The 15,506-nt window shown below is 38.8% G+C and overlaps 1 protein-coding gene across 7 annotated transcripts in view; it reads right to left on the reverse strand.

Moving 5' to 3' along the window:
* The window catches only part of IQCE (IQ motif containing E), a 34,061-nt gene that overhangs the window by 3,650 nt on the left and 14,905 nt on the right, over positions 1 to 15,506 (reverse strand). For 3 of the 7 annotated variants that reach the window (XR_010885866.1, XR_010885863.1, XR_010885864.1), the window contains 8 exons: positions 14,811 to 14,906; positions 13,075 to 13,098; positions 11,828 to 11,941; positions 10,642 to 10,772; positions 10,020 to 10,138; positions 8,432 to 8,542; positions 5,322 to 5,458; positions 1,570 to 1,640 (listed from right to left, as the gene is read on the reverse strand). Coding sequence is in view for 3 of the 7 variants with exons in the window: in XM_067306713.1 (XP_067162814.1) it covers positions 5,328 to 5,458; positions 8,432 to 8,542; positions 10,020 to 10,138; positions 10,642 to 10,772; positions 11,828 to 11,941; positions 13,075 to 13,098; positions 14,811 to 14,906 (726 nt within the window). In the remaining 4 variants the exon portion in view is untranslated. Of the gene's footprint in view, positions 1 to 1,308; positions 1,641 to 1,867; positions 5,459 to 8,431; positions 8,543 to 10,019; positions 10,139 to 10,641; positions 10,773 to 11,827; positions 11,942 to 13,074; positions 13,099 to 14,810; positions 14,907 to 15,506 lie in introns of those variants that run through there. The other 4 variants (XM_067306713.1, XR_010885865.1, XM_067306714.1 and 1 more) reach the window with 4 other exon arrangements.

Here is a 15,506-nt window from a genome sequence, read left to right on the forward strand (position 1 = left end):
AGCACAGCCAGACAGTGGGAAGGGCAAGAAGAGCAGAATACAACTTAATCAGTAGAATACAACCCTCCCTACAAAAACCAGCACACAGTTAATGAAAAGAATATATCAACCCTTGCCTTTCAAGGCTATTCCTTCAAGCACAGTGCAGACAAAGTGCTAAAGGTCACACACGAATTAATGCCAATATGCTTCAGACATAGGGTAAGTATTCAGACACGGATCTCGGTGCTGCCTCTACTGGGCAAAGAACCACTTCGGCAAATGCTAGAGAAGCGCCAGCTCCACAAGCACTGAACCCGAGAGAAGCTGGTGCAGCACCAGACCATCAACCATGCTTGAAAACACTCCCCTAATAATCTGGAGCCTTACATGGCCATTTTGCTCTTTGCAAGTCTTAATGATGCCCACAGCACGAACGAGACTTTTTTATTTTTTTGCCTTTAGAAGCGTATGTGGGGAAGGCAATTAGTTAGCTGACAAACCTACTATATGCAGATGCAGAAAAAGCTTGCAAGAATCAAGGGCACTTGGAGTTCAGAAGCCCAGGTATGGCTTAATACAACTAGTGCGAACACTTAACTACTTTCAACTGAATTCAAGACTAACCTGCTCCAAGAAATCATACCAAAATTCTTCCTTTCATGCAGCTTGGCTTACCTCCAGTGTTTCACATTTAAAACTAAAGTTTTTGCTAAGGAAACCAGAGCATATGCCAGTGGAGTAAAGAGGAAAGAATAAAAAAGTAGAAGTTAGAGGAGAACATATTTATCAAACATGAATAGTTTGAGTCTTGTACTGTTATAGCTCTGTTCTAGTCTTAGTTCTACAACACGGACTCTGCTTGATAGTAAGATGACTACAGGATTCCCATGTCTTCACAGCAGTCAGCAGGGTCATCTATTTTATTGACCCTGGTTGATTTTTCCACCTTTATAAAGCAGCATAAGGCTTTTGTCCTGAGACTCTTCCTAAAGGCTTTTTCAGTGGACCTGGAAAGCAATGCATACATCCTAGTTCCTTCCACCAGATCTCTATAAACAGCAACAATAAGCAAGGCAAGGGGGTAAACAGTAAATTGGACAAAGTCTTTGAAATCCTGTAGAGTGCCATCCCCCAGCTGACAACACCCCAAAGTTTCACCTCATCCTCTGCATGCCAGCAGTGCTGCCATGTCCTACCGCAGGGAGAGCTCCGCAGCCCTACTGAGTTCAAACACAGGCTATCTTTATTGCATCCCTCCTACCAAAGGTTTCTGAGAAGTATATATCAATAACCTGGTTAGGCATGTTTTTTGTCCTGCAGGTTATTTTGAACAGTCATCATGATGGTTTGCTTTGAATCTTTTAACTGAATTTCACTGGTTCGGTAACTGGTCAGTGTGACTGTTGCAACCACAAGCAAGCAGCATCACAATACATGAGAAGGCATAAATGAAACTTCTTGTACGCGGCACAAAGCCACAAATACATCTGAGGCAACGGCATGACTTTCAGTTTTAGAACTACTCTGACAGGATTCCTCTTTTGAATAAAACACCAGATGCCAAAACTGAATGCAAAAGTCTATTACCTCCGGCAGTTCCATGAGGCTTTGGTCAAGGAGGCCATTCACTCTACTGATGGGATGATCTTGAACGTATCCTAAAGAGAAATTCCACACTCTACATGTTTAGGAGTTAACTTTTTGCTAACCTCACTGTTTGTCTTGCAGAATGAAAGACACAGGACTAGTCAGAACTGGCTCAGCAAAGCAGTCAGAGGTAGAAGGTCAACCTAGGTGCAAAGCGAGAGCAGGAGCACAGCTCCAATGCTGCACAGGCCAGAGCAGCAATGCAAATATAGTAACTGCAGCAGGAATGCAGGAACAATTAAGTTACAAACTTTAGCTTTATTTGAAAGTTCAGCAATTAGGAGAAAATACATCACAATTCTTTTAACCGTTAAAAGGTCCAAAAATAAATTACATACAAGATTTGCACAGTCCTAAATATTAAAATGATCATAAAAATTAATGGCTCTTCCTTATGTGCCAAGATTAATACTTCTGCATTTCAACTACCTTAAAAGTTGCTTCTGTAGGGATTATTTTTATAGCTATGTAAAAAACAATATGTTTATCAGATTTGTATGCCACAGTCAATATTTACAGGCATAGGCACTTAAGGACAAAAAGAGATCATCAGGAATGGCATTTCATGAAAGTCAGATTTCTATATGCACACGCGATCACCACCTAAACACTACTGTGAATTCCAAAAGGTTTTAAGTAGGCAACATTATCCCATACAGAACTTGCATACTAGCAGAATGGGAAAGTAGGCTATTAGATTAGGTAGGTTACAATGGAGTTTAATTTTAATTCAAGACCTTGACACCCCCACAAGGTTATCAGTGCTTTCTACAGAAGATGTTTTTCAGAAACTGAATGTATTTGTTTAGGGCCTATCTTGACAGGTCTGAGCCACACAGATTTTTATTGTCCTTGCTCCCTGTTGAGTTGAGGGAAGGAAAGGTGCCATTTACTCTGAAATTATATTTTTCTTCCTTCATTGTTCCACACCTCTTCCCAGATGTACAGGTACTTGTATTCAGATACACAACCACAGAATGAAACCTACAGTGTCAATCAGTATTCTTTTCAACATATTTGATTAAAGTATATGAAGAAACAACATTAAAGGCTACTAATATCGTGAAGGTTTCTTTTTCTACTGTATCACACCAAGCTTTTGACATGCACTGATCATATAGCTAGCTTCCAAACTAATATTATGAGCCTGCAGTCCACTCAAGCGAACATCAGATTTTTGGTGGCTGTCAGCAGACGAACTTAGGAAGTTCCAGGCAGATTTTAATTCATTCCAGCAGACGTTTGCTCCTTTTCACCCTGATTTTTCTCTGTGACTTTGGGTCTTACCAAGACGCTCTTCCCTCCCTATCCTGGAACTTGTCTATAGACAGTATTCCTGCTAGCAATATGCTCAGTTAAAATGGAAACCTTTCTACTCTGTTTCTACTTCCTAATACTTTCACAATAGTTCTTTACTACAGCACAGTAAAAGAATGTTGTCTTCATTGTATTTGCCATCCAAGTATTTCCCTACAGGACAACAGCTGTGTAGGTATTTTGTACTAGTCTTGGTCCTGGCACACAGTACACACTACTCTCCCCTTAACGTTTAAGTCCTAAGTTTTAGTTACTCTCTCTGGAGGTATCCATGACAGAACCACGGTTACAGACTTGAAATATTATACATAAGCAACGCAATATAGCTCTACTTCTATTTAGCAAAGTGACTCTTTTTTACAGTGTGACTTTCAGAAAAAGAGGGAAACAGCTCTCAGCTTCTGCCAAGAGGATTTTTTCCCTTTTATTCCTTTATTTTATATATATTTTTTATCCTTTTGCAGATGACAGTCACGTGACTGAAGTAGCAGCAGGAAAAATTTACTCAACGAGAGTGTAAATGACATTCTTCAGACTGCTTTGGTATGGAGAGCTCCCAAAACCGCCTTTGGAAATAGCACAGGCAGCATTTCCACTGATGGGATTAAATGAAATCAGCTGCATTGTGCTGCAGCCATCCAGTTTCCTCTTTGGCTGCAAGTACTGGCATGAACTATGATAAACCTCAGATAGTGCTTCATTGGAATCAAAGAACTGAGACAGCTCTGACTTATTAGTATTCTGCAAAACAGTGATGAAAGATTTTTAATATAAAAAAGAAGGGGTAAAAGGTGATAAAAATCTTATATTTAAAATTGTGCTTGCTGTTTACAAGAGACTTTAGTACTTCTTGATGACAAAGAAACCATTAGAGTCTCCATCAGCCTTCACTGTATGTTTGTAAAATTAAATTCTCCTTCCAGGAAATATCACATAATTCATCCGGTTCACCTTTCAAAAAACATTTTAAGGCTTAGGAAGGATGTTGGCATGATAGTCTGGGCTGTTAGGTCCTCTTTCCAATCAAGAAGAGTTACAATGTGCACACCAGATCTGGAAAGACTACTCTGATCATGTTCTCCACAGCCCTTTCTGTCTTTGTTTTTTCCATGGAGTCTGCTAATAACATTGTCAATTAGTGTTTCAAGGTCTGTTATAAGACAACCTACCACCTTCTGTACCTAAACCATCAAACTCTGTGGACTGGGTTTTGTATACTATGCTCATCCCAATCCACGTCCCTCAGAATATAGCAGTAGTGCCAGTGCTTTCCAGCAGATGAGCCTCATAGCTTCAGTTAGTGAGAGAAGATGGCTGGGCACTGCGAACCCTCTCCCATCCTGTGACTGGACTTACTGTGCACTTGCAGGATAGCTGATGGGTGCACACGCAAAGGCAGCACTGAGAGAAGAGATAAACAAGAGCAAAGCAACAGTAGACTCAAAACCCCTCAGTGCTCAGTGTATGAGCAATCTAGTTACGTAAAAGTTTCGGTCAAACGATGTATGCTAAAACAGGGCATAAAGCAACACATCTCCTACGTCAAGTGTTTTCGCATGTTAGAGATGACCCTGCGTAATCCGCTTGTATCTGTGATATGTAAGCAGAAAAAGCAGTCACAAGGCCATTCTTCACAGAACACTCCTGCTATTACGCACCTTCTCTGACAAATATAAAAAACAGATTACATGATCAGATATTTCAACTACAAAATAGTACCATACAAATTATAGCAAACACACTTGGAAAAACCAATAAATAAAAAAAACCCTGCAGATACAGTAGGCCTAGAATAGCCCTACAAGAGAAGTGGCTTTCTAAAAGCCTTAACAAGGTCTGCACAGACTGTACATATTTAGTATAAAACCCCCAAAGTACATATTAAAATATGACATAATAACATTTTTAAACAGAGAGGACTTTGTAGCAAATACAAGCTATTCCCCTTCACATATGTGAGCTGAAAATTGGAGCCAAGTTATTTTTCGCTTTCCAATTAAATAAAGTATTTTAGTTGACCTGAAACAAAATTACTTTGTTTGACATGAAATAGCTTAAGGTTTTATTGTTTTCATTTAAATTTGGCAATTGAATTTATAATCCTCATTGCAAGACAAAACATTAAAATGTTTTGTTTTAATTTTTTTTAAATCTAAACTTCCTCTGCGTACCATAAGGATAAAGGTAGCAGTCAGTCAGTGGGTTTCAACTATATAGTCTGCAGAGATGACACAAACAGAATGATTTATTTATGGCTGAAATAATGACAAGCATAGACTAATACCCCCCCTTTTTTCCATGCTTGTTATGCTTTGTCTTGGTAGAAACACTTTTGTTTGTGAATCAAATAATTCAAAATCATGAGAGCCCATTACCAAAACTTAAAAGTGGGGATAGTTTTTCTTCATCTGCAGCAGCGGAGAGACGACAACAATATCATCTGAATCGTCTGAGTGAGCTTCATCCACAGAAGGAGAGAGTGTGGGCTGTAGCTGCTTCTGCGAGGACCTGGCTGAAATAATTGCAAAGGAAACAACAGCATCAATAAACAACACTGACAAAAACAAGCCCTTGCGGGAACCGTAATATTCTCTGGGCCATTAAGTTTCCAGAATTACCTACAGTTATGAATAACTTTGATCTATTTTTTCCTGCATGTAACTATTCCCTTTCCCCTTTAATGAAAGAGCATAGCAAGCGTTAAGTTAACATACTGACCACGCGTGATTTGTCTTACTGTCTTTAAATCTTTGCAAGTGGTTACACACCACGAAGTAAAGCAATTTGATACCAAAGCCATCTCAGGTCATAAAAATAAATATTTATTAGAAAGCCAGAAAAGGAAAAAATGACCCAAGCATGCTTAAGCTAAGTGGAAAGGTCATGATGAGAACTTCAGTCAGACATGGATAGAGAAATGGGAAAACAATGAGAAAAAAGATTGACACTCTCAGTGACAATGTCCTTCCTTCTTACATCTATGAAATACCAAAAATATTATTCGCATGCTATATTACCATACTTAACAAGAAAAAAAAATTATGACCACAACATGTATTGCCATTTTCTTTTTCTTTTTCTTTTTTGCTTCTTTGCTATTTTTTGGATGCATGGTTCTATATTCAATTTAATAATATCTCTATGCATCTCATTAATCCAACATCTGAAGAAATGCTCAAGACATGAACAGGTTAGGACATGAACAGCCCTAACAATTGCAGTAAAAACTGAAAAATCAGAGGGACCGAACTGGCACATACAAGACCCCTAGCATCTGATGAGCAGAACCAGCAGCTTTAATTCCCTCTGTAAGAGATCTATGACCTAAATGATGACAGCTATTAATACCAATTTTTCAGCTCCAAGTACCAGTTCTCCTCTTGGTGGAGGATGGTGTTATGCTAGGAGGTATTAACAGCTGTCTAGCGAAATTGGCTTTTGGAGTAATGCACTACACTGGTCATTCTGCAGCTTGGAAAGTACATTAAGCAAGGAGCTTGCTAAACAGCTGAGTGATTTAAAGCTATCAGATTCCTTTAGCTTTAAGTCATGCAGCTGTTGAACAAGCTCTTGCTTCATTCATTCCAAGGCCAAACTTGCACTGTGACCTCTAGATCTTGTAATGATCTTAAACTTTCAATGAAAATAGATTTTGCAATAAGTCATTTAGTTTCACTATCCTTTTGGCATTATTTTGAGAGAAATTGTAAACACAAAAGTGTGTTTTAAAGAGCCTTATATATTTCCTAAATTAAATGCATATAATCCTGCTTTAGCACTGTGGCCTTCTAATATATTGTTTTCATCTGTGTATTTTCTCTGTGTTTAAAAAAAAAACTAACAGAAGACATATAGCATTCAATACTGCTTTGCTTGTCATCAAAACCTGCACTTCTAAAACAGTTTTGAAGACTATTATACAGTTCTTAGAGACTAGTAAAGACATTTTTGCTGCTTCCCAAAAAGCTGAACATATAACAACAATGTAGCCTGTGAAATTCAGCTTCTAGTTTCTTTCTGTCAGAGGAGTGGCAGGGAAGAAGCATATGTCCTATATCCGCACATCAATCTGGAATAAGAGCAGCATTTCTTTCTGCATATTACTGTTCACTTTCTGGATACAACTGTTAACTTAATTTGAGGCTTCTTTGAGATCATAATGAATTTATATATAGCCTTCAACTCTAATCAGTGCGCTGACCTCTTCACAAACACAAAGATAAAGTTGTCACTCTGAAGTATATTAAACTGAAGACGAGGACAAGAAAGTCTCAGACATCAGGAGCAGGGTATAATCTTCAGAGCAATTTGGTCAATATTAAGCTATTTCACATATAATACCTGTTTACTGTTGGAGTTGCATCTTCTGGTTATTGTATCTGCTTCTGGAAGCTCTCTTTACTCATCCTTATTGCTGGTACTACTGGCTCATAAACCTTTCTGAAAATCTGTTATATATGTTTGTTGACTGATGCAGAGAAGATATTTGTGGGCATGACCCAGATTCACCCCCCTTCCCAAATTTCACTTAACTAGAAAGTCATGCGTCTCTCTGCTTCTGTGGGTTGAGCTCATTGTCTGTACAACAGCCTTCTCGCATTCCTCTGTTCCATCCACAGGCTCTCTGTCTGTCACCCTTTTTCTAATTCAGGGCTTGTTGCAGTCCCCTTTCTTTATTCCTCATTCCAGTTGCTCTTGAACTATGAGGTTTTCTCTTTGTCAGGAACCTCTTAGTTTGTCATGAGACCCAGGGCATGTCTGGTGCCTTCCATTTTCCCCTCTGTCCCAGTGTCAAAGATCAGTGTATGGCGTGTTGCTTATCTATTCCTCTTTCCACCACAGGTATTCTCAATTTTTCTTCTTCTTCTCTGGGAGATAAGTCTTTTCAGAGAGAAGCAATAGCTTGTTCAACAGCTGCATGACTTAAAGCTAAAGGAATTTGACTGCTTTAAATCACTCAGCTGTTTAGCAAGCTCCTTGCTTAATGTACTTTCCAAGCTGCAGGATGACCAGCATAGTGCATTACTCCAAAAGCCAATTTTGCTAGAGGATTTTTACATCAATCATGAGCCAGGAATTACAGATGTGGGACTTCTAGTTACCTTTAACATGTTGAAGCCAAATGGATTCAAATGGCAAAAAAACCCTGTTACAACCAACCAAGTTGCAAAGGAGTCATATTTCTTCACAGAGGTGGTATTTATGCTAGAATGCTCTGCTTCCTTTAGTAGGTTTTTCTGATATGTCTTCTGGGAAAGTTTGGTTAAACCATCCAAAGCACCGAGAGTAATAGTTTGCAGAGCTACTTTGGGCTATGCCCCAAAACTAGTGCTTTTAGGCACTCATGCAGTTACAGAAACACACATCCAGTATGCTTCTTCAAAAGCTAAGTTCTACCGTCTTCCCAAAATTTGAAAACATCTCCCATATTAAGAGCAATAAATATAACCCTCTTTGCTCTCAATCTCTCCTTTTTCATATTTACCAGAAGATGACTTCAAGGAAGAAAGGTTGAGTTCTTGTGGTCTCTTCTCTGTCCCTTCTGGTATAAATTCTTCCAAAACATCTTCATTCATCACTTTACTGTCTTCATCATCTGCAATAAAAGTTAGCTTTGGAAACTTCAAGGCTAAACAGTGACAGTGCTCTACTACTAGTGAAAGTATTGCATTTACCAGACAAGCTTCATCTTACATCCTTCTTTGGGTCTTGTAAGTACTTCTTCAGAGGCACAAGGCTTTTTTTTTTTTTTTAATGATTTTTTCTCTTTGGGCAGAATTTCACAATTCATCTACTCTAGATTTAGCCTGAGAATACCAACAATGACTACTGCAGTTAAGCTTAGGCAAAACGGGATGCTGCAGGGGTTTCTTTTCTGGATACCTTCACTAGACAAAACTAAAATCACTCAAAACTAAAACATCTTCAGAAAAAAGTACTATCTACTCCTTCACCAAGAAGTATAACAAGCTCCTGAGTATGGAATACAATAAAGCTTTCTATATGCATTTTCTTTCACTGAAGTGTAACCTCTGTATTCACAACCCAGGCAGATTTGGCTGATTCCCCATCTCATATCCTAGAGGAAAGGCCTAGGCTGCTTACAGCATGCTCTGTTTCTGAGCAAGTCTGCAGGGACTCTCAGCTTCTCACTGACAACAATAAGGCAATGCTTCTCAGGTCACTCTCAAAACTGCTCTTTTTTCCTCTGAGTTGTCCATAAAAGCATAAAATACTCTGCTCTGGATGGAAAAAGCCATTTTCTGTTTATTTTTAACTCCTTTGAAGCTGCATGTCTACAGCTGTCTTATCTGTACCCTTGTTTTGCCTTTTCTACTCAGTACGTTTAACATCCCCTTTAAAGACCCTTTGAATTTAACTCTGTCTTCAGATGGGCAGCAATGCAGAATTCAAGAAGGAAACCAAGCTGCATACAAGCCATTTAAAAAAAAACAAAAACAAAAACAAAAAAAACGACATTTTCCCAGTTCGTAGTAGAGCAGTACTAGCTGGCAAGGTTATCCAAGACCTCATTTTTCCCCCTTACTGCAGTAACTGAAGACTGCTGAAAAACACGACTAAATACAAATGGCTGACTAGAACGGTTCTTTTTACCAGATGTCTCTCCCCTTAAGAAGCTAACTTAGGAAGGTGAAAATGTTCTCAACTTGTCTACAGCTTAGAGCCCAAAACACAGTGGGAAGTACCATACTACAGCTACAGAGCAAGGGGGAGGGCTGAAGAGGAAGTAGAGAGGCCACACAGGGGAACACCATGTTCCTTGGAAAACTACCATTCACCCCAGAGAGAGACCTTCCAAACCACAGCTGTGACAAGCAAGCAAAGCACTGTGAGGAAGCTGGTACCGATACTGTCAAGGCTTCTATTTTTTATTAAGGGACTGCACTTGCCAATATAAGCAATATATCATCAAATTAAAACAACACGCACACAAAGAGTGTAGAAGTGTGCGTGTGCACATGTGCCTGCACATGCAGATATTCTCTTCAAAAATTCTGTGTGCACCCACTCAAAGCCCACACACTTTTGAAGGCAGAGGGAAACGAGATTACCAGGAAGAGGCGATATGAAGACTGAAGAACGTTTCTTGAGTGCTGGTGAGATTGGTTTCTTCTCCCTAATGTTAATAGCAGAATCTGCTTTCTCACTTGTTGCGCTGGAGACAGACAGCCTGCAAAAAGACAAACTACATAGCGAGAGGCACAAAACAGGAATTGCAGTCCGTCTTCAGCGTGTACGCAGAAAAGTTGCTTGTGTTGCTAGTCTCAAAGAGGTAAAAGCTTATTGAATTGAACTCAGACACTGAAGTGAGGAGACTACTGTGTGACTCTCCTTGTAACCATGGCAGTCAGTATTTAAGACTTTCAGAGCAGTAAACGACAGAAGGAATTTTTAAGACAAGAGTCACCATAGACCTAAGAAACAGGCAAATTACTGTACTCTTGCTGAGCTAAGCCACTGGGCTGCAAGCAAGGTTCTAGTCTAGCTGTTCCCTGTTCTTCCTTCACATAACCCTTAACTTTTACATAACAGTTCTTTAGATTCACTTACATGAAGCTATTATAATAGCAGTGAATTTCACAGCAACTGTATTTTTTTTAAAGAGTAGTTATTTTACTAAAGTAAAAACAACCCTGCTATTGCGTTTTGCAGAAATACTTATTCCTGACTTACCTCTCCTCAAGCAGTCCTTTACGTGCTAAGTGAGCCCTGAAAATGGACTGGATGAATGTCACAGTCTCCTCTTCCTCCTTGCAGTCAGAAGACAAGCTCAAAGAGTTTGACCCAGGAGACATGCAGGAGTTCTACAGAGCAATCAGATCAAAGAAAACTGACCTTTTACAAATTGCACAGAAGCTTGACAAAACCTTTGACAATTTTACTCCTGATTGTGGAAATGGTATCAACTGGCAGTAGAGCAAATATTCCCATCTTTAAGGTTCTACAACACTAACTCAGCAGTAATGTGAATGTTATCATCGTACAAGCTTTGAAGCATCTGTATTCAATTAATGAAAGAGTAGACAGCTGCAAGGAAAGCTCATTTATTGTCTGGGAAGGAAACTTTCTAAAGCCATAGGAGGTAAGACAGCCTCTACAAAGGACCTGTTTTTTGCTCGTATCAAGCAGGAGTATTCAGGCCTAATAAACTGGACCAGTTTGCTGAGATTAAAGCGCATGTAAAATGCAACCAGATGGACAACCTGGATGGAGAATTACAAATTAATTTTAGCTCGCTCAGGGTCTAAAGGATGTTCAGATAAGTTGGCAAATGATTTACAGAAACTAAATGTTTAGTTGGCAAGGAAAATTTTTCACATTCAGAGCTGAGCAATCTGGGGAAAGTGTGATGTAACTGAAGACACTGCAAGCCTTTGGCAGAGTGTGCCACATACAAGATTCTTTTACTTTTCAAGCCAAAGATGATTTCTAAATTCTTATTTCTAAAGTTAGGTGATGAAGGTTTGACTATTACTACAATGATTCACTGAACACTTGGATGCAAGTATAGCTTTCAAAGGCACCCCATATTAAGGAGTTAAAGGGTTATTTTGCTAAGCTGATGGGAGAACCCCCCCCCAGAAAAGAGGAGACTTAGTTGCAGTCTATAATGCAAGGAAATTATAGCTTTACTTCTAAAGAAAACTGCTTAGTAAAGACAGTGAAAAGGAAGGCTAGGGAATGAGTTTAATATCTTTCTGGAATTACAACGGCACTGCCAACCAGTGCATTAAAACAAAACCACTGCTTGATTCAAAGAATTAGGCCTGGAAGTATAGTACTTTACATAGTAAAGTAAAAATAATTGGAAAACACTGAGTCAGATTATACCTGGATACACATTCTCCCCAACAATTACCTTGTTTCCAAGACTATGCATGTTTTGAGATTTTGCATCATGCTTCCTGTTACTCAGTAACAGCTTCAGCCGAGCTAAATGTCCTCTGAAAGCTGCCTGAAGCACAACAATCGTCTAGCACAGAAAAAAAGAAATAGATGTTAGCTCCATTGAAAGATGTCAGCTACAAATTAAAATAAGAGTCCAGAGAGAAGAAGTATTATGGAGAAAATAACTGTTTTCCCTGCTCAGGGGGAACTATTTGAGGTCTTGATTTTTTATTTTTTTTTTAACATCTAAGGGACACTCTTAACTACTTCACAGGTATTCTGCCACAATCCAGAAGATCTCCAGTCTGTGAGGGGTAAAAAACCCAGCCCCGTAGACATACAACTCCATGGTTTAAATTTAATCTGGGAAGTTGTACATGATTGATCCTGTCAAATGCAATTAAGTTCTAGCTGCCAACAGTAGCCTATATTTCACAGATATAGCACTGTGCTCCTATTCCCATCTTAGAGTCTGGCTACCCAGCAGGCTTTGTGATGCTATGTTACGATCAGAAATCAAGCCAAGTCTGGCAGACATTGCAGTGGTTATGCTGAACAGAAGTCTTTCCTCTCTGCTGAGAGATTTTACTCGATTCTAATCAACAAAAATCATCTAGCTGTAAAACAGCACATTTGGGTCACATCGCTAGAATTCTTTCTAATTTCTGCAGGCAGGATTTTTAATGTTCTAGAAGAAATAAATGTAAGATACTATGTTGTGTTATTTGAAAAACAGCCTCATCAAAAACTTTATGCAAAGTATTTATCAAAAAGTGACCAGTGTGTCAAATTAAAATTCAGTTTCTCCACAATACTCAAAGATGTTTCACCTTAGCAGAGACTTCAAATTCCTACCTTAAATCTTTCTGAAGGAAAGACGCATCACAGAGAATCTGAAAGCATTATTAGAATTATCTAACACAAAAACACCTTCCTGTCTCTTTGTATCAAATTTTGTTCCACTTTTTCAGAAGCATTCATCCTTCAGAAGGAATCAAGCATAGAAAAGTTGAAACCAAAAGGTGCACGTTTAGACAAATTATCAAACAAAACCAGGATGTCACAAGGTAGATTATGAGTCAATCTGAACAGCTAACATGCTCTTGGTGCAACAGTTCATCTCATAACAAAACCTCTTTAAAAATAAGCTATTTGTTTATGCTTTGATGTAAATTAAATCTGATTTACTATTCTGTTGGATGTCATAAATACACTCACCTCATCCAGAGCAATTTCTTGTTTCTGAAATGGAAAATGTCTGAGTTAGTCACATATATACACGTTTTATGTAACAAAAATTTCCCCAAATGGTTTCATATTTTTCTTATAAATCATAAAAGATCAATCAATTAAAACACACATAAAACAGAACACCTGTCCCATCTTCCCCTGAAAACTCAAACTCCAAACTTAAGAAAGAAAAGCTTTTCATCCTTAAAAGTAGCTTTCTGAAATTAGATCTGTGGATACTTGTTTTCTCTTTAGTTTGATCAGAAGTAATAACATGCCTTTCCTCATGTCCTATGTCTTCTACATGGGAAAAACGCAGCACTATGTTGTTTGCTAATAAAACAATATTTAATGGTAATGCTTTGTCCTAGATCATTTCGTCCTATTTGACTATACCTCAGACCACAAAACTTTCTGTATTGCTGTGGATTTGTGCAAAGGTTAAAGTAGCACAGAATTGAACTTCTCAGTCATACTTAGTTACCGAAGTCAGTCATTTTAGACACATGCTTATGTATAACATTATCTGACCTGGAAGAAGCATAGATACATTATATATATACAGTGTATATATACACTACATGTATTTTATATATATTCCTCCTTATTTCAAGCATTTTATTATTTTCCATTTTCTAACAAATTTTGCTGTTTTCTAAAAGCTTGATACAAGAAAAAAAAAAGAAAACATTGTTTCAGTTCTGAAATGTTATTCTGGTAACTCATAAAAGGAGGTGTGTAGGTGCCTAATATCTGTTTCTCCCCCCTCTTTGCTAGGATTCCAGGTCACATTGCATCTCCTTTCAGGCATCTCTCTCTGCATGGACGTTAGCACTGTGGCACCTGGATGTTTATCATATGTTATGTGAGAAACTCAGCCCAGATGAAAAGGTGTTATCTGAACCGCAACTCCCAAAAATTAGAACAGCACCATTTCAAAAATTCAAGAAAAAGTTCCATTTTTACTGAAATTACAACACTTCTGCATTTGATTTTAAAAGCAATCTCAATGGAAGGTGGACAATGTTTGATTAACACTTTCTTTAATAAAAAAAAATGAAATAAAAGGAAAAAGTCAGGAACTTTAGGACTCAGTACCCCTTATTCTAGCTAGCTTTAGCTATTGCGTTGTTCACCTTTACCCTCAATTAGAAAGTTAAAAAACTTTCCCCAATATAGGATAAAAGCACTGAGTAGCCTGTCCTTCACAGAGTACCCAGGAAGAGGGAAAAAGTCAAACAATTATCATGGAAAGCTTGCATCAGTGCCACAAGAAATCAGTTCTCAGAGAGAGAGACAGAAAGAGAGACAGAGAGAGATCATGAGTCTCCTCTGATGTGGCATGTTAAAGGCCTGGACACATCAGCAACACACTGGGCTCATTAGCGTGAGCTCTGCTCCAGTGCTAACACTGTTGCCAAGGCGCAGTGGACAGGAGCTCCGTAAGAAGAGGCTCCAAGGAGGTAACAAAAGCAGCGCTGCTTCAGCACTGCCGCTGCCTCCAAAGGCCCTCTGCCCCATCCAGATGCCCCCATTCAGCAAACAGCCATCTCACAGCAGCAAGCAACAGAGTCCGAGGGAGCAAGAGCAAAGGAAGGAGCAGTGAGGATCTGAATAAGGTGGTGGAAGAGGAGATGGTGGTAAGGAAGGTGCTTCCTAGACTCTGAAATGACAGCAAGATTGGAGGAGAATATCCTTACCTCTTCCTAATAGGAGAATCTCACCTTGTTTCTGTACGTCTTCCACTGCCTCTGGATGAGTTTGGCTGCTTGCTCCCTCCTGTGATCTTCTTTGCCTTTAAGCATGCAGACCAGTGAAGACTGAGAAGGAGAACCCTTAACTTAGTGCACTGAACACACAAGTTTGAATTATATGAGGTAGGCAGGTTACAACTGACTCAGAGAAATCAACACCAGAAAGTTGTTAAATGCTCATCTTGCCTAAAAGGTGGAAGGAAGTTAAGGAAGCAAATTTTAATTCTGAATAGTGCTGTTCAAACTCATCATCTAGATGACTTTTATAGTAAAAACACATTCCTGTTCCCATTTTAGTTGTTAACAGAGCATGGGAACTGAAGGTTTTCACTTATGCAAACTTCTATTTTTCTAAAACAATGGGAGCTCCCAAAGTGGAACCTACTGGCTTTGTTGATAAGAAATGGTTTGTATGTTATTGACAGACTGACAACTAATGTCAGGATACCTGATTTTGTAATCCTTTCCTGCCAAAAACTAATATTAATCAACCTGGGTGTTTTCTTACATCTCATCCTGGCAGCTGTGGCCCCCAATCAACTGCTTAGCTCACTGATGAGTTGGCCATCATGTGACAATAAGGAGACTGAGAGCTTTGTATAAATTGGCATAATTCTTCTATCTTGAACAAATTAGTTAATTGGAGGAGAAAAGAGAAAAAGAGAG

The sequence above is a fragment of the Apteryx mantelli genome, chromosome 16 (assembly GCF_036417845.1).
Source record: "Apteryx mantelli isolate bAptMan1 chromosome 16, bAptMan1.hap1, whole genome shotgun sequence".
NCBI classification, from domain to species: domain Eukaryota; kingdom Metazoa; phylum Chordata; class Aves; order Apterygiformes; family Apterygidae; genus Apteryx; species Apteryx mantelli.